At 44.3% G+C, this 24708-nt stretch overlaps 1 protein-coding gene and 1 pseudogene across 1 annotated transcript in view; one reads left to right on the top strand and one right to left on the bottom strand.

The window, feature by feature from the left end:
* Positions 1-24708, bottom strand: part of LOC137537150 (zinc finger protein 208-like) — a 486444-nt pseudogene that overhangs the window by 117847 nt on the left and 343889 nt on the right.
* Positions 1806-24708, top strand: part of LOC137535848 (uncharacterized) — a 147150-nt gene continuing 124247 nt past the window's right edge. The window contains exons 1-6 of the mRNA XM_068257732.1: positions 1806-1880; positions 3582-3701; positions 3828-3962; positions 17374-17473; positions 21274-21371; positions 21479-22124. Coding sequence (XP_068113833.1) covers positions 1872-1880; positions 3582-3701; positions 3828-3962; positions 17374-17473; positions 21274-21371; positions 21479-22124 — 1108 coding nt within the window. The 5' untranslated portion in view covers positions 1806-1871. The remainder of the gene's footprint in view (positions 1881-3581; positions 3702-3827; positions 3963-17373; positions 17474-21273; positions 21372-21478; positions 22125-24708) is intronic.

The following is a 24708-nucleotide window of genomic DNA, read 5'->3' as shown; positions in this document are numbered from 1 at the left end:
GACTTCTAGGCCTCCGAGGCCAATGCTCGCATTCGGGGTATTGGCCACCCCGCAGCCTCTCTGGCAATCCTCTCTTGATTATTCCCAGTCTTACAGAAGCATCACCTCCAATGAATGCTCCCCAAGGCAGCCAGCTGGAGTATCACATCCCAAGTGGCCAATACCCCGAATGCGAGCATTGGCCTCGGAGGCCTAGAAGTCTGGTGAGTCTTTCCCGCGAAGGGGGGGGGGGGGGGGGGGCTTTCTTCTTTGCTATAGTTGATGTGTATCAGAAAGCACAGGCAGAGCAGAGCGCTTAACCATTTATTGAAGAACTATAGTATGGCAGCCTTGGCTTTTGGACATTATCCAACCCCCACTGTTCCAGGACCTGTATGAGCCAAAACCAATTCTGGGTACAACCTGCCTTTGTACTTGGTGAAATAAGTTATTCTGATTCAGTTCCCCCAGACACTGGCTGCCAACACAACCACCACAATCTCAGGTGCTGCTGCTGCATTGGTGGAATGTTTCCGCTGTTAGTGTCACATGTTTTGGGGGCATTCATGTCATCCTCATCAAGCTGCAAGCTGCCCATCTATATGCCTCTCATGCACAATACATGGAAGTGTAATAATCTGTTATTACTCAGCAGTGCATTACACAGAGCTCTGTTATTATGGTGTGATGATGCTGCGTGCTGACACATCATGTTGTGTGACATTTCTCTGCTAGTTAGTGTCAGAAGTTTTTCTGCCATTCATGTTGTCACAAGGCAACAGAGCCGGGCCGAGGCAGAGGCGAGAGAGGCTCCAGCCTCAGGGCGCAGTGTAGGAGGGGTGCACAACACACTCCGCTATCATTCCCCTATTGTGTTTGAAGCAGAGATAAATAATAAAAGGGGATACATGGCAGTGACTGCAAGCCAGATAACTAGAGATTAAGGGGTTGGGGGCCCTGGGGCACCTCTTACTGTGATAGCAATAAATGTGTGACAGATGGGGGGGGGGGGGCACACTTTAGTATCTCAGCCTTGGATGCTGAAAGACCTTGTCATGGCAATACCTAGCAATACCACAAGACAAGCTAGCAATCACATGTATGCTTCATGGACATTATTTACATGGAGTGTGTATGTTCTCTCAGTGTTTCCTCCGGGGAATCCAGTTTCCTCATAGTCCCTCATCCCATAAACACACACAGGTAGGTCATTAGTTCTCAACGCCATTCCAAAAAATAAAAAAGGGCCACAAAGACTACAATAAGAGCAGGGGTGTAGCAATAGGGGTTGCAGAGGTAGCGACCGCATCGGGGCCCTTGGGCCAGAGGGGCCCCGAAGGGCCCTCCCTGAACTGCAGTATTAGCTCTCTATTGGTCCTGTGCTCATAATAATCACTTCTATAGATACTTTGAATAGTAGTAACTATTAACAAGTGGTTTCCCATCCCCCTCTTGCACCTCTGACACTGTAGTTGCCATTGGCAGGTTTTGGTGCACCGTATCAATTGTTATTAATAGAGTGTTTGGGAGGCCCCACTGACAAACTTGCATCGGGGCCCATAGCTCCTTAGCTACGCCACTGAATAAGAGCATAAGTGGACATCCCAGTCCAGACAACTTCTCCAGTAATTCTGCCTCTTTCTTCCAATTTGCTACACTTCCTGTAACTATAGAGCCACATCTGTATGGTAGCTTTACATCTTCAGCAACGGTCTGGGGCTATTAATAATAATAATACTAATAATAATAATTAATGATAGATTGCTGAGTGAAGCGAATACCACACACAAAGGCTGCAGTTAGCTTATCCACCACAAGATGGCAATCTCACAGACCGGAAGTGATGTAGAACAGCAGGAACAGACGTTGCAGGATGTGAAAAGAGGAAATTGATGGAAGAGGTAATTGTGTGATTCTTGATAAATGTATCCCTCTTAGACATAGCACAGGTTGTAAGATAGATTGCAGTAACAGAATTAATACAGACATAGGTATAGGCGAGTGGTGGGTTGCTCGTGTGTGGTGCGGTTTTTATGAGGATTTTGCTTGGTGGAGATTCATGTGTAATGGTTTATTATCCTCTTCTGCACACACCTCATTATTTATAGGATTTAATGAGCTTTTCTAATTATGTTCTGTACTGGTGCTGCCCTTTGCTTTTGAGGTGCACCCCACTCCAGTGATGCAATTTCTTCCCCAGTATAGCCATGTCCTCCCTGTGTCCTCCAGCATTGCCATTATCCTCCAGTATGTAATGTCCCTCCACCCCAATAATGCCATTTCTTCCCAGTATAGCCATGTCCTCCCTGTGTCCTCCAGCATTGCCATTATCCTCCAGTATGTAATGTCCCTCCACCCCAGTAATGCCATTTCTTCCCAGTATAGCCATGTCTCCCAGCATTGCCATTATCCTCCAGTATGTAGTGTCTCCCACCACAGTAATGCCATTTCTTCCCCAGTATAGCCATGTCTCCCCTGTGTCTCCCAGCCATGCCATTATCCTCCAGTATGTAATGTCCCTCCACCCCAATAATGCCATTTCTTCCCAGTATAGCCATGTCTCCCCTGTGTCCCCCAGCATTGCCATTATCCTCCAGTATGTAATGTCCCTCCACCCCAATAATGCCATTTCTTCCCAGTATAGCCATGTCCTCCCTGTGTCCCCCAGCATTGCCATTATCCTCCAGTATGTAATGTCCCTCCACCCCAGTAATGCCATTTCTTCCCAGTATAGCCATGTCTCCCAGCATTGCCATTATCCTCCAGTATGTAGTGTCCCCTTACCCCAGTAATGCCATTTCTTCCCAGTATAGCCATGTCTCCCAGCATTGCCATTATCCTCCAGTATGTAGTGCCCCTTACCCCAGTAATGCCATTTCTTCCCCAGTATAGCCATGTCTCCCAGCATTGCTATTATCCTCCAGTATGTAGTGTCCCCTTACCCCAGTAATGCCATTTCTTTCCCAGTATAGCCATTTCTCCCAGCATTGCCACTATCCTCCAGTATGTAATGTCCCCCACCACAGTAATGCCATTTCGTCCCCAGTATAGCCATGTCCTCCGTGTCCCCTAGCATTGCCATTATCCTCCAGTATGTAATGTCCCCCCCCCCCCAGTAATGCCAATTCTTTCCCAGTATAGCCATGCCCACACGCCAGTATTGCTTCCTTCCCACACCTCCATGCAGAATAGTAACAGGATGCATTTACATTGGTTTATAGTTGGCTTTCACAGTGGGCTTCAGTCCTCTGCTCCTATTAGCCTCAGTCTCTGCCTCTCCTCATATCCTCATCCATCTACCATTACCAGCACTGCTGTAAAATCACAAGAATGGTAACAGTGGGAGGTGGATGTGAGGAGAGAAGGCCAGCTGGAGAGGAGGCAGAGGGAGGACAGGACTGCAGCACGCTCTGAGTATAGTGCACAGGTAGCTATAAACCAGCTTATTATGCTTTCCTGTGATACTCTGCATGGTCCTACCACCCACAAGTGACATCAATGGGGAGTGCTGGGGAGAGGAGGGATCATGTATGGGTCGTTTCACCGCTGACAACTGTACAACCTAAATTAACCTATCCCTATTATATATTATGTATCAAAAGGCAGCAGCATCCTGTACAGATCACATGATTACATCACTGAGGATGGATGAGGACCAGAGTCACATGACTGAGAGGATATTCAACCTCACCCTGGAGATCATCTATCTGCTGACTGGAGAGGTAAGGAGGATTCTGGGAGGTTACATAACATCACTATTATCTCTATTAATAAAACACGCATATTACCAGAGAGGTGAGGAGGCTTCTGGGAGGTCATGTGACATTAATCTTGGTCTTCCAAAACAGAGCTATTCTCCACTGAAGTCTGGTGAGCATGTGACCATCATGGTGCCCGCACATCACTCCCTGATATCTGAGGGACACAACAAGCAAAAGATACTAGATATCACCAGGAAGATGATGGAGCTGCTGACAGGAGAGGTGAGCGGTGCTGGGAATTATGGGACATTATCCAGAAATAACAAGGGGTGTGTCTGGGTGGTGAATGTATTTTTTTAAACGTTGAAAATTGTATTGAACATACAAATAGCAATAGCAATACACCAATCACCAGGATATATCTACAAATACAGACAATATATCCATGCAAGGAATTGTGAAGCTATATTGACACCACTGTGCTAATGCCAGCTAGCTTATCAACCTAGCCAACAAACTGCTTGGATCAAGTACCTGTCATTAATCTCTTGTTGAGGGGAAAGCGATGAGAACCTGGGTCTATAAACATAACTTATGTTTACAAGTGTACTGAACGTAGCACACTAACAGCATGAAAAACAACACTAAACCATTACAGTATAATCTTGTTATAGTACACTCCAAGGGACCAGGAAAACTGGTTTACTATATCAGAAATTGTCCTAGAAATGGCCCAGCATGCCCTGGTATATTCTCTGCTGCATAGGACCAATTTTGTCCTCCCATTTGAGGTGCAGTACAAGCACGTACACATTTGGTGGACTACAAGGTTAAGTATACCTTAGGGCTGCATAGCCAGGCTGGACAAATTGCTGGGACAGTATCCAGAGCTCCTTAAAAATTGCAGCCATCACTGAATAGAAGCAACCACTCACTTCCTGTGAGTGGCTCCGATACCTCCGCGGGCGGGACTTGCAGCCCGTGTCCTGCAAAACTCTCTATTCACACTTGAGCCAATCATGAAGCCTCTCTTCAAAACGCTGCCAATCATGGTAAGCCACTCGCATCAGTAATGCGAGTGGCTCCGATACCTCCGCAGGAGGACTGTGACGATACTTTTATTGGTGATTGCAAAGTGGAAGTGGTAATGCTGCATCCTTTTTTGTTTACGTTCACATCATTCCTCATTTTATCCCCAGGCTGCTGATTTGTACAGTACTGTATATCCTGCGGCGATGCCATTCTTTTTGTCTTACAAATGTTATCAGGCATCAAGTCATTTACAACCAGCCTGAAGAGAGCAGCCGACCATGGGTTTCACACTGACATATGACGCATGCTCCGTCCACTGTTTACTATATCCAGAGCCAGTGTCCCATAGGGTCCAAAAACATGTTTACGATAACAGAAGTTTTATTATATCGGCGTTTACTATACCAGGCATTGCTTCCATTGACTTATAATGGAGATTGGCCGGGACCTGGAGAGGTAGTTTACTATACCCAAGTTTATTATAACGAGATTATACTGTACACTGTGTAACACAAGTTTTATTATATCAGAGTTTACTGTACCAGGCGTTGCTCCCATAGACTTATAATGGAGATTGGCCAGGACCTGGAGAGGGAGTTTACTGAATGTTTACTATACCAGAGTTTATTATAACGAGATTATATTGTATCTCTCATATATCAGATATATCCCTTTAGACCATTATTGCTGCCAATTCAAGAAAAGAAGAAAATTATCACAATATCTCAATAAACTAAAATAGTGATGCAACACTTCTGTGGTTATACCAAGGACTAGAATATTATGGGTTCTAATTTCCATCAGGCCGTGGGGGAAGGTGATATAGGGAGGCAGTAGTGCTATGGATACGGCATCTGATTTTGTATTCTAAAGAGAGGTTTTACAAAAATGGGACACTGAGAGCCCAGTATAGCGTAGTATGTACCGGTGTATGGATGTGATAGAGCGTGTATATTAATACTTACAAACCAGAGTTGCCATCCAGGCAACCACTGTAAAGGCAGGTGGGGAGATTAGACCTTTCCTCACTCAGGATTAAGAAGTCACTCTCTGTAGATCAGAAGAAGAAAAAGGGGTATCACCGCTCCACAAAGCTTTGAACCAGAACTGCATAGTTATATGCTCCGTTCTGTAGCCTGATGAAGCGGGATATAACTGCACAGCACTTTAGAGTATGTAAATAAACTTTTTTTTTTAATAATAACGATAATAATCTTGTCTGCTTGGAGGAGAAAAGTCCACCACTGCCTCCTCTATTTTTAACAGTTTTTAGTGATTTTTATTCTTCTGGCGCCTCTGTCTACTTGTACAATAAAGAGAGGTTTTGCTCAAACAAGCACTTTAACTAAGATATGGACGGACTATGTGGCGGCTTCCAGGTTTGCATTACTACATTACATTACATTACAGTTTTGCTCTGGCAGCAGCTAGTATGTGGAAAACCAGTGGTCTGTGGACTGAGTTGATGTCTTCCATTCCTAGGTTGAGTAATGCTAAGTTGGGGTTAATAGTCCTAGTTGAAGACATGAAACCTTTGATCAATGACGGCACACTTGCCCAAAAAGTGCCGATGACAGGGCATTCGCATAGTATATGAATTAGAGTGCATACATGACCACAATTGAGCCAGCAGAAGTGCGATTGACTAGGGCCAAAGGCAGGGCTGTGGAGTCAGTACAAAAAAACATCTGACTCCAACTTTGACTCCTCAATTTATGAAACCACCGACTCCAGGTATTTAAAATGGCTCCGACTCCTCAACTCCCTAGTCTAATACTTTCCCGGGCTGTAGATTTAGTATAAAAAATCCTCTGACTCCCGACTCCTTAGTTTATGAAACCACCGACTCTAGGTACCCAATTGCTCCGACTCCACAGCCCTGGAGGCCAGTTTCCTGGGTGTTATATACCATTTCAGAAAGACTTTCTGAAGGAGTCCCCAATGAGATATACGTTTGGATAGTTTAGTTGCTAGATTCAGTGCCTCGTTAATCTGTTGAAGAGGTGTTTTAGATTGTAGGTCATACTCCCAAGTTTTGGTATATTTTGCTAAAGAGTTACTATTATGTTCCATAACGATTCGGACGTTCTTCCTTTAGTTGGAGATTTGCCATGCAGTAGCTTAGTCATGTGGGCAGGGAGACATGGGGAGTGGGATAATGGGTTTGTTGAGGATGATCCAGTGTTTCAGTGTTTCAAATAACAAAAAAACAAATGGGCAAGCGCCAACAGCTGATTGAAATAACTACATTGGTCTAGAGCGTGCAGAAAGTATTATAACCAATATGCCAAAACCAAGAAGAACAAGATGATCCTATAACAGGCATGGGCAAACTTGGCCCTCCAGCTGTTAACCACTTCACAATTGAGGGGTTTTACCCCTGTAGCACCAGAGCAATTTTCACCTTTCAGCGCTCCTTCCATTCATTCGTCTATAACTTTGTCATTATTTATCGCAATGAAATGAACTATATCTTGTTTTTTTCGCCACCAATTAGGCTTTCTTTAGGTGGGACATTATGCCAAGAATTATTTTATTCTAAATGTGTTTTAATGGGAAAATAGGAAAAAATGTGGGAAAAAAATAACTATTTTTCAGTTTTCGGCCATTATAGTTTTTAAATAATGCATGCTACTGTAATTAAAATGTATTTGCCCATTTGTCCCCTTTATTACACCGTTTAAATTATGTCCCTATCACAATGTTTGGCGCCAATATTTTATTTGGAAATAAAGGTGCCTTTTTTTCAGTTTTGAGGCCATCCCTAATTACAAGCCCATAATTTATAAAGTAACAGTGTTATACCCTCTTGACATAAATATTTAAAGAGTTCAGTCCCTTAGGTAACTATTTGTGTGTTTTTTTTAATTCAAAATTTTTTTTTTTTATTACCGAGCGGGAGCGCGAACCGCAGCGGTAGCGGCGGGGGGTGCGGATATCTCCGTCCCTGGTTGTGAAAGGATGTTAAAAAAGGAGCGTAGATATCTGCACCTGTAGGGGTAAAGTGGTTAAGGAACTACAAGTCCCACAATGCACTGCAGGAGTCTTCCAGTCACAGTCATAACTTATAAAGGCAAATGCATTGTGGGACTTGTAGTTCCTTAACAGCTGGAGGGCCGAGTTTGCCCATGCCTGTCCTATAACATACCGCACCACTCACAAAGTTTCAAAGTAGGAAATAGAACCGCCTTTATTCACACAAAAATTGTCATACATAAAAACAATTCAAATCAAGGTATAGGAGGCAGTAGTGCTTACAATGGTCTGAATCCATGACAATTCATAGAAATAATTATATTCAACCAATAATGCACATGATCCTATGATCTCTCCAAGTAGCCAATTAGGACCAGGGCCGGATTTAGGAGTGTTATTCCCATAGCAGGGGTTAAAAGCATTACATGACACAGTGGTGGGATGCTTTTGGAGATGTAAAGAGGGGAGGACAGATAGGATGAGAGAGTATGAATTTTAAGGACTGGAAGGGGGAGGGGGGTAAAGTGGAGAAGCAGCGAGAGTGACAGGAGATGGGAGAGGACAGCAGGATGAGTGTTGAGGTGGCATGAAATACAGCATTCTGGGAGTAAAGGTAGGAAGCACTGCAGATTATGACCAGGCTAGCAGGATTCTGTCTACAATGAGCAGAAAGATGTAAGATCATTTCTGCTGTCAGTCACACAGGCCAAACACTAGCCAAAAAGGAGAATACCAGGGAAATCACTACAAACACAATGTCTAAAAGCAGACAAGCCCTATAGGTACATATAAAAGGTGAGGTGCACCTCAATAGATAAACCAATTGGTTGGGTAACAGCCCCCCATAAGTAAGGGTGGATGTCAATGGTACACTCCCCTGATAGGGGTCGCTCTCATGGATATATGTATATCCGCCTGTGGGGGTCTTTGCTGATTCCCCCCCACTCAACGTATCGTCGTGGGGTGTAGCTATCCCACAGGGAGGAGAACCGTGCACCGGGATAACAGGAGAGGTTAGGGCCTATGAACTGACTACCTCAGACCCGATGGTGCCGGGAAGAGTAGGGCCCAGAGTGCTACCTCTCACCAGTGTGTCCCAAGTAGAAGGGAATAGATGGCGGAGATCAAGGTGAACAAACGTGCAAATTATGTGTGTATAAGCATTTATGTTTTGTTCATCCCCTTGCTAAGGGGTTATCTGTGCATTTTATTTGCCCACATTCCGCTCGGCCTCATCCTTTCCCGTCCGCTGTTTAACTGGTGGAATGGGTATTTATGTGTTCCTTGATCTTCCCCTCCCGCTTTTGACCCCGTATGTACATATATATACCCCGTATGTACCTATATATATTAGGGTTATATTGTAACATCCTGTGTCGGCTTTCTTGCCCAGCCATACTTCTATTGCTGCGGGACACGCATTATGCGCATATGCTGTTATGGCTGTCACTATGACAACGTATATGTCCGTGCGCCGCCCCCTTGTTTAGCCCCAATACGCAGCGTCACCGTGACAACTAGCCCGCAAGTGTACACCGCCCCCATCGCAGGCATACACGCACGCCCTCCCCGCTAGCGGCCCAATTGAACGCCGACATCCCGTCACCCGGGCAACTGCTTTGCCGGCGGATGTGACGTTACCACTAGGCCGGACCTGTTGCCATGACTACGTCCGGCGTCGTACGGGCGGAAGTGGGCGGTTATGATGTGGACACACCAGTGTTACGTCTGTTTTGGGGATCTACGCGGCAGATCTGGGACGATCGTGGCGGTGCAGGAGATGAGCGGCGACAGCTTCTCTACCCGCAGCGTGTGGGCACATACCCGTGCCGACGAGATGATTACTTGAGGGGATGCCTGTTGCGTACCGGTCAGCATTCGGGGGACACGTCCTATTGAATGGGCGACATTCATTTCCTGTTCCACCAGGTATTTAAACAGGTGCCTGACTCGGCACACTCAGCTTTGACTTAAGCTTTGAGGGATGATGATGGGGGGCTCTGTGTAGATATTTTATTCACTAATCTATATATATTGTATATATTGTATAGCACCTTCTGAGGAAGCCCTGTTAGTGGGCGAAATATGTTCATATTAAGGTTTTATATGTACAGCACCATGCACGTTTGTTCACCTTGATCTCCGTCATCTATTTCCTTCTACTTGGGACACACTGGTGAGAGGTAGCACTCTGGGCCCTACTCTGCCCGGCACCATCGGGTCTGAGGTAGTCAGTTCATAGGCCCTAACCTCTCCTGTTATCCCGGTGCACGGTTCTCCTCCCTGTGGGATAGCTACACCCCACGACGATACGTTGAGTGGGGGGGGATCAGCAAAGACCCCCACAGGCGGATATACATATATCCATGAGAGCGACCCCTATCAGGGGAGTGTACCATTGACATCCACCCTTACTTATGGGGGGCTGTTACCCAACCAATTGGTTTATCTATTGAGGTGCACCTCACCTTTTATATGTACCTATAGGGCTTGTCTGCTTTTAGACATTGTGTTTTTAGAGTCACACAGGCTTCAGTCATTGAAGGATCATCAAAGCCTGACTTTGCTCTGTTATGACTTCCTGTGTGCTCTCCTCTTCACACAGATAGCCACGCAGCTCTTTTCTGTTATCTTATTGATAGATAAGGCTGTAGTGATTACTGGGTTCTCACCCCACACAAGTGCGCAGCAGCCTAATTTTCTAGTAGTTACAGGCTTGCAAGAAGGGGGAAGGAGGTGGAGAGAGAGAGCTTCCAGCTGGGCACTCACTCCGTAGCGGTTGAGTGACTGTGTGTAGTACAGAGAGTTAGCAGCAATATATTTACTGAGAGACACACTTCACTAAGAGACACTTGTTATGCATGATGTTTCCCCTCCCCCATCCACCTCCATCCTTACTGTGCCTTCGCATGGCTACCAGTCTTCTTTCTTGCTTAAATCTCCCGACTTGGCTATCTGGCTAGCAGAGTGCTCAGCCCCTCCTCCCCGCTGTGTCATCAGAGTGGAGAGGAAGGGAGGGGCGCTCTCGTGCTGCCAGCGTATATGCAGGAGAGACTAGAGAACTGCGCGTCTGGAGCAGACAGCTGATTTCTGAACAACAGCTGATCTGCTGCCGGTATGTGTCAGCCGCCCTAGCTCTCTTACTACTTTTCACCCACCCTAAGCACTGGCCTATTTGGCCTGTGCGGAAATCCAGCCATGATTATGACTCAAAAAGTGTATATTGCATAGGGCAAAATTATATATACACAAACCAAATGTAAACCCACAGGCTTTCTGATAAAGTGCAAAGTGCTTATATACAAATATACCAACTGGAGAAAGAAAATAGAATATAGAGTAATAAAATGACATGCTGAGACTGGATAATCCAAAATGTGGAGTGATGAATGGAGATCAAGCGATGAAGTGGAAAGTGCAGCACCACCAAGGAGAAGGGAGGAGTGAAACATGACAGGGTCAGAGGAAGGAGGTGATAGCGGAGTAGAGAAGGAGGAGAGGTTGTAGTGGCAGAGTCAGAAGGAGAAGAGAGAGGCAACAGAGCGGGGATGGAGGCTTGCTTACCGGGAGGCAGCGTGACACCTGAACACCAGGCGTTTGCTTTATCCAGTCTTAGCACGTGTCACTTTATTACTCTATATTCTATTTTTTTTTCTCCAGTTGGTATATTTGTATATATGAAATTAATGAAAGGTCTAGTTAGAGAGGGGAGTCTAGCGGATTGTTGTGGAGAGAGGATATACATCTCTTTAACCACTTCCGTACCAGCAGTCTTTGCCCCCGTAAGGACCAGAGACTGCTGGTACCAAAAACCGCAGCATACCGACGAATCGCCGCACATACCCGCCGCTCTCTCCAGTCACAACGCTGTCCCATTGCCACAAGCCCCTCCCTCTGCCGTCTCTATGACGGCAGAGTGCTGTCAGCCAGTCAGGAGCCGCTTTCATTGGCTCCTGATGCTGTCTATCAATGGGAGCCATCCCGCGCTCAGGAGCCAATGAAAGCGGCAGAGCGAGTGAATTGCGGCGTGGATAGAGTGGTGAGATCGTCGTAGCAGCAGCGATGCGGAATACCGAAGCAGTAGAATCTACGTCCAGTCAGAGCAGCAGCACCACCTGCTGGACATAGATTCATACTGCTTCGGTGTCAAAGCAGTTTAAGGTCAACTGTAGTGAGAGGTATATGGAGGCGCGTACCTATGAATACGCAGCCGGGAGAATTGGGCGCAGGATACAGCCGATATACGGCTCACCCTGTTACTGCACAAGTCCCAGCGGTGTTAAGTTCTATTCCCCCTCCAGGTCAACGTGGATGGTAGGGATTAGAGAATTATGTAATTCTTCTTCCAGCTATTGCTGGTGGCCAAATTACAATGTTTTAAAAGTAACTTAAACTGTGTCTTCTGACGGTGCCAAAGTTACTCACTGTGTGTCGCTATAGCTGTAATTCCTTTTACGGCCTATGGTGGTGCCGGCTGCACCCAAATTTCCTGCACTGTTTTAGCAGAGGTCATATGGAGGCTGCCATATTCCTTTTAAGAAATACCAGTTGCCTAACTGTCCTGTTGATCCTCTGCCTCTAATACTTTTTAGCCATAAACCCTGAACAAGCATGCAGCAGATCAGGTGTTTCTGACATTATTGTCAGATATGACAAGATTAGTTGCATGCTTGTTTCAGGTGTTATTTAGACACTATTGCAGCCAAACAGATCGGCATGGCTGCCAGGCAACTGGTATTGTTTAAAAGGAAATAAATATGGCAGCCTCCATAAACCTCTCACAACAGTTGTCCTTGAAGTGTGATTTGGATAGGAACAATAATAGATCTAGGATTAATAAGCGGGGGCCTATGAGAAAGGACCTGAGAGATCGATTAGCTCTAAATCTTTCTATTTGTGACCAATGCTTATAATACTCATCATCCGTCCATCAATAGCATAAAGTGTTGGAGGATATAGAATAATACGCTTCCAAGTCAGGCACTCCCATCCCTCCATCTTTTTCCAGGTAGTAAGGACTGTAAAAGCTACCCTTGGTCTCTTACCCATCCATAAAAATTGGGATAAAATTCGCCTAGGTTCAGTAAAGAAAGATTGTTTCACTTGACAAGGAATTGTCTAAAGTAATATAAAATTTTTGGTAATGTTAATATCTTAAAAAAACATTAAAGGGGAACTGAAGTAAGAGGTATACGGAGGCTGCCATATTTATTTCTTTGTAATCAATACCAGTTGCCTGGCAGCCATGCTGGTCTATTTCCCTGCAGTAGTGTCTGAATAACACCAGAAACAAGCATGCAGCTAGTCTTGTCAGATCTGACTTTAAAGTCTGAAACACCTGATCTGCTGCATGCTTGTTCCGGGGCTATGGCTAATAGTATTAGAGGCAGAGAATCAACAGGGCTGCCAGGCAACTGGTATTGATTAAAAGGAAAAACATATGGCAGCCTCCATATGCCTCTCTCTTCGGTTCCCCTTTAAGCCGACCTGCCCACGAAACTTCATGCTTAGCTAGAGATGCAGTTTCCTTTTTAAAGCCGAGAGTAAGGGGACATAATTAGTTTTATAGAGAACAGAAGGGGAACTAGGGACTTGTATTTATTTATTTATTTATTGTATTTATAAAGCGCCAACATATTACTCAGCGCTGGACATTAATTAAGGTTACAGACAATATTTAGGGGTGACAAACAGCAATATGACAATACAGGAATACAAGAAAACCAGATCACACAGCACAGTATGAGTACCAGGTAATGCTCAGTCACTGGAGGGGAGCATGGAGATCACACAGCACAGTATGAGTACAAGGTAATGCTTAGTCAGTCACTGGAGGGGAGCATGGAGATCACACAGCACAGTATGAGTACCAGGTAATGCTCAGTCACTGGAGGGGAGCATGGAGATCACACAGCACAGTATGAGTACAAGGTAATGCTTAGTCAGTCACTGGAGGGGAGCATGGAGATCACACAGCACAGTATGAGTACCAGGTAATGCTCAGTCACTGGAGGGGAGCATGGAGATCACACAGCACAGTATGAGTACAAGGTAATGCTTAGTCAGTCACTGGAGGGGAGCATGGAGATCACACAGCACAGTATGAGTACAAGGTAATGCTTAGTCAGTCACTGGAGGGGAGCATGGAGATCACACAGCACAGTATGAGTACCAGGTAATGCTTAGTCAGTCACTGGAGGGGAGCATGGAGATCACACAGCACAGTATGAGTACCAAGTAATGCTTAGTCCGTCACTGGAGGGGAGCATGGAGATCACACAGCACAGTATGAGTACCAGGTAATGCTTAGTTAGTCACTGGATGGGAGCATGGAGATCACACAGCACAGTATGAGTACCAGGTAATGCTTAGTCAGTCACTGGAGGGGAGCATGGAGATCACACAGCACAGTATGAGTACAAGGTAATGCTTAGTCAGTCACTGGAGGGGAGCATGGAGATCACACAGCACAGTATGAGTACCAGGTAATGCTTAGTCAGTCACTGGAGGGGAGCATGGAGATCACACAGCACAGTATGAGTACCAGGTAATGCTTAGTCAGTCACTGGAGGGGAGCATGGAGATCACACAGCACAGTATGAGTACCAGGTAATGCTTAGTTAGTCACTGGATGGGAGCATGGAGATCACACAGCACAGTATGAGTACAAGGTAATGCTTAGTCAGTCACTGGAGGGGAGCATGGAGATCACACAGCACAGTATGAGTACAAGGTAATGCTTAGTCAGTCACTGGAGGGGAGCATGGAGATCACACAGCACAGTATGAGTACCAGGTAATGCTTAGTCAGTCACTGGAGGGGAGCATGGAGATCACGCAGCACAGTATGAGTACCAGGTAATGCTTAGTCAGTCACTGGAGGGGAGCATGGAGATCACGCAGCACAGTATGAGTACCAGGTAATGCTTAGTCAGTCACTGGAGGGGAGCATGGAGATCACACAGCACAGTATGAGTACAAGGTAATGCTTAGTCAGTCACTGGAGGGGAGCATGGAGATCACACAGCACAGTATGAGTACCAGGTAATGCTTAGTCAGTCACTGGAGGGGAGCATGGAGATCACACAGCACAGTATGAGTACCAGGTAATGCTTAGTCAGTCACTGGAGGGGAGCATGGAGATCACACAGCACAGTATGAGTACCAGGTAATGCTTAGTCACTGGAGGGGAGCATGGAGATCACACAGCACAGTATGAGTACCAGGTAATGCTTAGTCAGTCACTGGAGGGGAGCATGGAGATCACACAGCACAGTATGAGTACAAGGTAATGCTTAGTCAGTCACTGGAGGGGAGCATGGAGATCACACAGCACAGTATGAGTACCAGGTAATGCTTAGTCAGTCACGGGAGGGGAGCATGGAGATTACACAGCACAGTATGAGTACCATGTAATGCTTAGTCAGTCACTGGAGGGGAGCATGGAGATCACACAGCACAGTATGAGTACCAGGTAATGCTTAGTCAGTCACTGGATGGGAGCATGGAGATCACACAGCACAGTATGAGTACCAGGTAATGCTTAGTCAGTCACTGGAGGGGAGCATGGAGATCACACAGCACAGTATGAGTACCAGGTAATGCTTAGTCACTGGATGGGAGCATGGAGATCACACAGCACAGTATGAGTACAAGGTAATGCTTAGTCAGTCACTGGAGGGGAGCATGGAGATCACACAGCACAGTATGAGTACCAGGTAATGCTTAGTCAGTCACTGGAGGGGAGCATGGAGATCACACAGCACAGTATGAGTACAAGGTAATGCTTAGTCAGTCACTGGAGGGGAGCATGGAGATCACACAGCACAGTATGAGTACCAGGTAATGCTTAGTCAGTCACTGGATGGGAGCATGGAGATCACACAGCACAGTATGAGTACAAGGTAATGCTTAGTCACTGGATGGAGCATGGAGATTAGGCAAGTTAGGTTCACTCAGATGCATAGCATGGGTGCACAGTAATGGAGGTGCATGATCAGGTAGGACGCAAAAGGAGGAGGAACCTGCCCAAAGGCTTACAATCTAGAGGGAGAGGTAGGGACACGAAAGGTAGGGGACCAGAGTTCAGCTGTGGGTTTAGAGCAGATACGTTATGGTTTTTCTTGCTCAGGGAAATGGGAAATTCGTTTTGATCCTTTCTTTCCTCTGCTGTGGTATGTGAATTCCTAACAATAAAGATTTTGTTGGTTCACCTTATAGTAAGAAACTTCTGTGAAGGCCTGCAAGGCTAGGGAGACCTGTTCAAAGGATCCTATCGGGTCAATTAGTGATAAAATCAGCAAATAGTCCAATGTTATGATTAGTGGAACCGACAACAACACTTCGTATCTTATCATTTTTTCTAATGGATTTTTCAAATGTTTCCTTTATTAAATAAAAATAAGGGGAGATAGGGAGATGGGCACCCTTGATGGGTGCCATTTGAAATTTGCAAGGTTTTAGAAATAAACCCTGCCGCGCTCATCTTTACAGCAGGACATGTATACAATGCCATAATAGCCTTAAGGATAGCTCCCTCAAAACCAAATTTAAAGGAAACCTTAACTGAAAGGGATATGGATGTTTCCTTTTAAACAAAACCAGTTACCTGGCAGCCTTGCTGATCTCTTTGGCTGCAGGAGTGGCTGAATCACACACCTGAAACAAGCATGCAGCTAATCCAGTCTGACTTCAGTCAGAGCACCTGCTCTGCATGCTTGTTCAGGGGCTGTGGCTGAAAGTATGAGAGACACAGTATCAGCAGGAGAGTCAGGCAACTGGTATTATATTATTTAAAAAGGAAATATCCATATCCTCCTCAGTTTAGGTTCATTTTAAGTAAGGTCTACTATGGGCAACAACACTACACCTTTGTTTGGCACCATATCACAGTAAGTGCGATAACTTGACACTCATCACAGCAACAGCACAGGAGATAGAACTGCTTAGACGTCGTCAAAGTTTACAGAGTTTATTTGGTAAACAGATATACAGATGGGTTCAGCAATCTTATCTTCGTTACATGTTACCTCAGCAAAGGAATCGGTCTGTCTTAAGTCCAGGCTGTATTTTATAATCTATGATATGTTGCACTTAGGCCTATATACAGCATGCAGTTACAGAAAGTTAGTAATAAAAGTAAAGTTGAAATGAAAGTTGGAAGTCAGAAGTGGCACTCTGGAGCCCGTTGGCTGTTTTATACTAGCCTCTAAAGAGTTAAATGTGACGTCATATAGCAGGGATGGATCCATAACCCATCGCCTGCTATTGGCTGATAAGAACACGTGATAGCATGACGAGCACAGTCTTTACTGCGCATGCACTGGAAAATTGCATTTTCCAATGACCTGTCCCCTTGTTTTTAGGAGAACATTGTTTAATCTACTTGTGAGAATATTTTCACAACAATGGCTCTTGCTTATGTTGTTTGTCACCAGCTGGTCTGGCCTACACACTGGATATCTCTGCTACAGTCTTGGGAGTCACAGCACAATGTTGTACTGATCATCAGAACTGTCTTCATTTCTCTCTAAGAGAAATTCTTCCTAAAGAGACACTCTGCAGAGCGAGTCCTTTTACTAAACCAGTTATGTAAAGTGACTGAGGCCTCCGAATTCAAGCATATCATACTTATATTCTTACAGTGACATTATCATTGTAATTGTCAGGTTCCTATAAGGTTTCAGGATTTCTATTTCTCCATGCAGGAGTGGCAGTATATAGAAGGGCACACGGACCTCTACAAGGACACCATGATGGAGAATCAGCCGCACCTCACATCACTGGGTAAGAGGAGACTCTATTTTCTTGTAAAGGAGAGAGCAGTATGGAGGGACCACCTAAATCCCCCATCATCTGATAATCACACAGGCAATGTATTCAGTCAGTGTGTGAGATTCCTACAGATGTATCCAGTAAGAGAAACCCACCAGAGAGATGTGCAGGTCCTCTTCTTTATTCCCAGGATTGTCCACCTAGACCCCCCATCATCTGATAAACACATAGATACACGATATTCAGTTAGTGTGTGTGTTTCCTACAGATGTATCCAGTAACAGGAGCCCACCAGAGAGATGAACAGGACCTCTTTATTCCTGGGATTGTCCACCTAGATACCCCCATCATCTGATAAACATATACAGACCATGTATTCAGTTAGTGTGTGTGTTTCCTTAACTGAGTTATCACGCCTAAAATCTTTGCACGTGCAAACTAGGGTGCTAAGTAGTTTGCACATGTAAACTATGGTGCAAACTACTTAGCACCCTGGTTTGCACGTGCAAAGCTTTTAGGCGTGATAACTGAGTTTTTAGGCGTAATAACTGAGTTATCATGCTTTTGTGAATCAAGTCCAATGTATTCAGTCAGTGTGTGTGTGTTTCCTACAGATGTGTCCAGTAACAGAAACCCACCAGAGAGATGTACAGGTCCTCTTTATTTTTGGGATTGTCTACCTAGATCCCCCATCATCTGATAAACACACAGAGACAATGTATTAAGTCAGTGTGTGTGTTTCCTACAGATGTATCCAGTAACAGAAACCCACCAGAGAAATGTACAGGTTCTCTTTATTCCCAGGATTGTCCACCTAGATCCCCCATCATCTGATAAACACATAGAGACAATGCATTCAGTTAGTGTGCATGCTTTCTACGGATGTGTCCAGTAACAGAAACCCACCGGAGAGATGTACAGGTCCTCTTTATTCCCAGGATTGTCCACCTACATCCCCCATCATCTGATAAACATATAGAGACAATGGGCTTGATTCACAAAAGGGTGATAACTAAGTTATCACGCCTAAAATCTTTGCACGTGCAAACTAGGGTGCTAAGTAGTTTGCACATGTAAACTATGGTGCAAACTACTTAGCACCCTGGTTTGCACGTGCAAAGCTTTTAGGCGTGATAACTGAGTTTTTAGGCGTAATAACTGAGTTATCATGCTTTTGTGAATCAAGTCCAATGTATTCAGTCAGTGTGTGTGTGTTTCCTACAGATGTGTCCAGTAACAGAAACCCACCAGAGAGATATACAGGTCTTCTTTATTCCCGCAATTGTCCACCTAGATCCTCCATCATCTGATAAACACATAGAGACAATGTACTCAGTCAGTGTGTGTGTTTATGTAAATATGTACCATGTAACAGGGCCTTGCCTCTAGATGGCATACAGGAATACAGTGAAAACAAAAATAATGAGTGTTTTAAGGCTTCGTATTGAAAATCCATTATAGAAATTAGCTTTTTAATTACAATAAATAGAGATCAAATATGTTGCAACACAATAAAATACAAGTTCCTTCAGTCACGTTTTAGTTCCACATCCCATAGCCTAACTCAAGTTTCACGGCCCCAAACATGGCCGCTTCCTCAGAGTCAGGATTTCAAAGTTCAAAGACTGTGACAAAGGAGAAGTAAAAACATAGAATCCATCCGTTTTCCATACACAGCCATATCAGGGATGTTCCCAGTGTTCCCATCGTCCAGTCAGTATAGAGACGATTGTCATGATAACTAGTACCCAGCAGTACTAGCTGCAAACAGGTCCAACCAGTACTGGATCAGTATAAATTGGGAAAGAAAGATCCGTAGTTTCAGAAGGATCAGCATGTGTAGTAGTGTAGCTGAATGGAGTAGACGGTCTTTGAACTTTGAAATCCTGCCTCTGAGGAAGCGGCCATGTTTGTGGGCATGAAATGTGTATGTCACACTCACCGTCCTGGCGTTCTGCAGCATGTCCGTGCGTGTGTCCTTACACGTGCGGGAACACGGCGGGTTTTATTGCCGTTTCCCATTGTGTACGGCGTTACGCCACATGCGTACTAACTGTTATGTGCGCTTGCACAGGGACTAGCGAGCATAAATCCTTATGTATGCGCATGCGTAGAAACTTACCCTTTTCAGTGCGCATGCGTAATGCACTTAGGTTGGCACCAATCTTGATTAGAGCCAGTATTTAAGCAGCACTGCCCTCAACTGCAGCGCTGCTCATTCTGACAGCTTGGCTAACTGTTGTTGGTGAACCCTAGTATTACTTCTGATTGATTCCTGTTGTGACCTTGGCCTGTGACCTCGACCTCCGTTGATCTCTGCCTGCCTCGACTTTTGGCTCCGTTGATCTCTGAATGCCCTGACCTGTGGCTTGTGACCTCGACCTCCACTGTTTGCCGCCTGCCCTGACTCTTAGCTTGTCTTCCCGATTACGGCTCTTCTATTCTCCATAAGTACTGGACTACTCCACTCAGCAGCGTCTCCTGTTAACCTCGGTTACCGGTGGGGCAATCCCAGGGGACGTGACCTGCGGCCACCAGGCAACAAAGCAGTTCGTTGCTCGCTAGGAGTAGCGGCTCAACATCCCTTGTGGGGTACTCTGGTGAAGATCTGTGGCCATTTAGACTCCACGCCCTGGGAGAGCCCACGCCTACCACCTGTAGCTGGGTCAACAGAGCCTGCTTCTAGACCAGCCTCGTAACAGTGCATTAGGCTATGCGATGTGGAACTAAAACAAGAGTGAAGGAACTTGTATTTTTTGTGCTGCGACACATTTGATCTCTGTTTATTGTAATTAAAAGCTGTGTTTTATAATTGATTTTCAATACGAAGCCTTAAAGCGGTATCAACCACTTAACAACCTCTGCCACGCTTATCTACGCCCCTTTAAAATTCACCTCAGTCACAGGGGCGTAGATAGGCAACTCCTGTTTATTTTCCTGCTGTGCGCGATCGCGTTCGCGTGCACGTGGAAGTTCATACGCATCGGGCACCCGCTGGTCCGTGATTGGCTGATGTGAACATGTGTTTACAAAGCCAATGACAGTGCTCATTCGTGCAGAATGTGTGTAAACATTGTATCAGTCACTATGCTGTTACAGTTACTGAGATCACTCGTGAGAGGATCTCATAGAACTAACACAGCATTAGTGACTGATCAGCATCAGTGAGGTTTTTTTTAAAATAAATTATACCCCCATTAAGCCCATTAACCCTTGCCTCCCTTAAATGTGAAAATTGCTGTGGTTTTTAGGTGAAAAACCCTGTGGTTGAGAAGTGGTTAAACTCTGACATAATACTCAATTAAAAAATGCGTTTTCCTACTTTTTATATCCCATACAGTTATCATATTTGCTTTTGTGCATAAGTATTATTATTCATTCAGAAATTACCAAGTTCCCAAAGTACAGTTTTATTTGCTCTGAAAGCTACCATTGCATTTTATTCATAACTGGTGTATTTATATTGTAATGTACCCAGTAATGATTTCTGAGCAGTGTATCAGTTCTGGACACATTAGAAGAAGTTTGTGCACAGCCAGGGAATGTTTACATTCCTCTTTGCTACAATGAAGTAAACACAGGATAATGTTATCACCAGTTTGGATGCGGATCTCCCTGCAGGGAGCATTCTATTGAAAAAGTAAGTCCTGTGTTTTAACCCGTTGCATGCTGTTCTGCTAAAAAACATGTGGTAGTATATTATATGCAGTAAATAATCTTTGAGAGCAAATAAGAAATTCTGGGTTTTATACCACTTTAAACCCCTCATTATTTTTGTTTTCACTGTATTCCTATGTGTGTGTTTCATGCAGATGGACCCAGTAACAGAAACCAAACAGACAGATGTACAGGTCCTCTTTATTCCCGGGATTGTCCACAAGAAGAACGCACCATCCCCCACCATTATGAGGTAGGCTGAGGGTCCTTCAAGACTCAAAACCGTATGACATTTTTTCTTTCAGCATATGTTTGTATCTGTGTTCTTAATTTAAATTGTGTTTTATTTTGGGCACTTAGGGGGAAAAACATGCAAGCAATGTGGTTAAAGAGGAAGAAGAAAATAAGTATGTGAGGAGTGATCAGCAGTCTATAGATGACAGTGACATAATGAGGACAATTAAAGAGGAAGAAGAAGAGGCATATGTGAGGAGTGATCTGCAATCTATGGAGGAGGGTGACATGAAGTGGAGAATAAAAATGGAAGAAGAAGAGACATATGTGAGGAGTGATCAGCAGTCTAGAGATGACAGCGAAATAATGAGGGCAATTAAAGAGGAAGAAGAAGAGACATATGTGAGGAGTGATCAGCAGTCTATGGAGGAGGGTGACATGAAGGGGAGAATAAAAATGGAAGAAGAAGAGACATATGTGAGGAGTGATCAGCAGCCTAGAGATGACAGCGACATAATGAGGGCAATTAAAGAGGAAGAAGAAGAGACATATGTGAGGAGTGATCAGCAATCTATGGAGGAGGGTGACATGATGGGGGGAATAAAAATGGAAGAAGAAGAGACGTATGTGAGGAGTGATCAGCAGTCTAGAGAGGAGAGCGACATGATGAGGGCAATTAAAGAGGAAGAAGGAGAGATGTATGTGAAGGGTGATCAGCAGTCTGAAGAGGAGGGTGACATGAGAGCTTCAAAGGAGGAAGACATTATTACAGGTATGAGCATTCGTGAGTGATAAACATTACACAGTCAAAAGACTTAATAATAAATACAATGTGTTTAGGAGGGATAGAACAGGGAAAAAGGTGGAGGGGTTTGTCTCTTTGTTAATAATTCTTTTACAGCTGTCCTCAACGATGAGATGGAAGAAGATTGCGAAGATGTGGAGTCCGTTTGGGTAAATATGCATGGTGGAAATAAAAGTTGCCAATTGCTTATTGGGGTATGCTACAGACCACCTCATATTAAAGAGACTCCGTAACAAAAATTACATCCTGTTTTTTATCATCCTGCAAGTTCCAAAAGCTATTCTAATGTGTTCTGGCTAACTGCAACACTTTCTGCTATCACAGTCTCTGTAATAAATCAATGTATCTTTCCCTTGTCAGACTTGTCAGCCTGTGTCTGGAAGGCTGCCAAGTTCTTCAGTGTTGTTGTTCTGCTATGAACTCCCCCTTTCAGGCCCCTCTCTGCACACTGCCTGTGTGATATTTAGATTAGTGCAGCTTCTCTCTGCTCTCTTATCTTTTACAAGCTGGATAAATCGTCCTCTGAGCTGGCTGGGCTTTCAGATACTGAGGAATTACAGACAAAGGCAAAGCTGTTTGCAGGAAGAAACGAGCAGCCTGAAACTTTAGTGCATGAGAGATGCAGGGGGAAAGAAACACACAAATGATCTCTTGAGATTCAAAAGGAAGGGTGTATACAGCCTGCTTGTGTATGGATGTATTTTCTATGTGTGGACATACTGTACATCAACCTACTTCCTGTTTTGGTGGCCATTTTGTTTGTTTATAAACAAACTTTTTAAAACTGTTTTTAACCACTTTTAATGTGGCGGGGAGCGGCGAAATTGTGACAGAGGGTAATAGGAGATGTCCCCTAATGCACTGGTATGTTTACTTTTGTGCGATTTTAACAATACAGATTCTCTTTAATGAAGCTGCAGAACTGCGATTACTACAGCAGATTGAAGCTTCAAGTGAAAATGAGGTCATAATTATGGGCGACTTCAACTTTCCAGACATTGACTGGGGTATTGAGGCTACCCATTCTGGTAAAAGCAGCAGATTTTTGGCAGCACTACAAGATAATTACTTGACTCAAATGGTAACGGAACCAACTAGGGGGAATGCGTTACTGGATCTGATCATTTCTAATAGACCAGATAATGTATCAAATGTGCAGGTTCAAGAACATTTGGGAAATAGTGATCACAACATAACGTTTGTTCTGGTGACTGATAGGCCACGGGGCAGCGGGACAACTAAAACTATGAATTTTAGAAAAGCAAAGTTCAATCAAATTAGGCAGGCACTAAGTTTGGTGAACTGGGATAATGTACTACAAGGGGAGGACACTGAAGGGAAATGGCAAGCTTTTAAACTTATTCTCAATCAATATTGTAGTATGTATATCCCATATGGAAACAAAATGTCTAGGAATAAAAAAAGGCCTCTATGGATGAATAGAAAGGTTAGGGATAAAATGAAGAGGAAAAGGAATGCCTATAAGGTCCTAAAACAGGAGGGGACCGAGGCTGCACTAAGCAATTATAAGGAGTGCAATAAAAATTGTAAAAAAGAAATTAGGCTGGCAAAGATCGAAGCTGAAAATCAAATCGCTAGGGATATCAAATCTAACCCAAAAAAGTTTTACAAGTACATAAACTCTAAAAAAAGAAAGGTTGACTGTATAGGACTCCTAAAGGATGAGGGTGGGAACTCAATGGTGGATGACCAAGGTAAGGCAGAGTTATTAAATGCTATCTTTGCTTCTGCCTTCACAAAGGAAACAACACTGTTGCAAATTACAGAGGCAGAAGAGTCTCAATCTTCTAACTGTAATATTAAATACTTAACGCAGGAAGAAGTGAAGACAAGACTAAATAAATTAAAAATAGACAAGGCACCTGGCCCGGATGGCATGCATCCTCGGGTCCTAAGGGAATTAAGTTCAGTTATAGCTAAACCCCTTTATCTTTTGTGACTCTCTTGCAACTGGCAGAGTCCCAGTGGATTGGCGTACAGCCCACGTTTTCCCATTATTTAAGAAGGGCAAAAAATCAGATCCAGGAAATTATAGACCTGTAAGCTTAACATCAGTTGTATGCAAACTATTTGAGGGGTTACTAAGAGATACTATACATGACTTTATAGTAGAAAATAATCTTATTTCTCAGCATCAACATGGGTTTACTAAAGACAGGTCCTGTTTGACTAACATGCTTAGCTTTTATGAGGTAGTGAATGCTAATATGGATATTGGGAATGCTGTAGATGTGATATACTTGGACTTTGCAAAGGCCTTCGACACTGTACCCCACAGAAGTCTGGTGCAAAAGTTGGGGATGCAAGGACTGGGGAAGAGTTTGTGTGCATGGATAGGGAACTGGCTAATGGACAGAACAAAGAGTTGTGGTCAATGGATCATACTCAAAATGGGAGACTGTTAGCAGTGGGGTCCCACAGGGGTCTGTACTGGGCCCAGTGCTCTTCAATTTATTTATTAATGACCTAGTAGATGCAGTAGTGAGCAATGTTGCTATTTTTGCAGATGATACAAAATTGTGCAGAATCA

This window comes from Hyperolius riggenbachi, chromosome 10 (genome assembly GCF_040937935.1).
Source record: "Hyperolius riggenbachi isolate aHypRig1 chromosome 10, aHypRig1.pri, whole genome shotgun sequence".
NCBI classification, from domain to species: Eukaryota; Metazoa; Chordata; class Amphibia; order Anura; family Hyperoliidae; genus Hyperolius; species Hyperolius riggenbachi.
The sequence above is the reverse complement of the archived record's forward strand: the minus strand, read 5'-3'. Positions and strand labels throughout refer to the sequence as shown.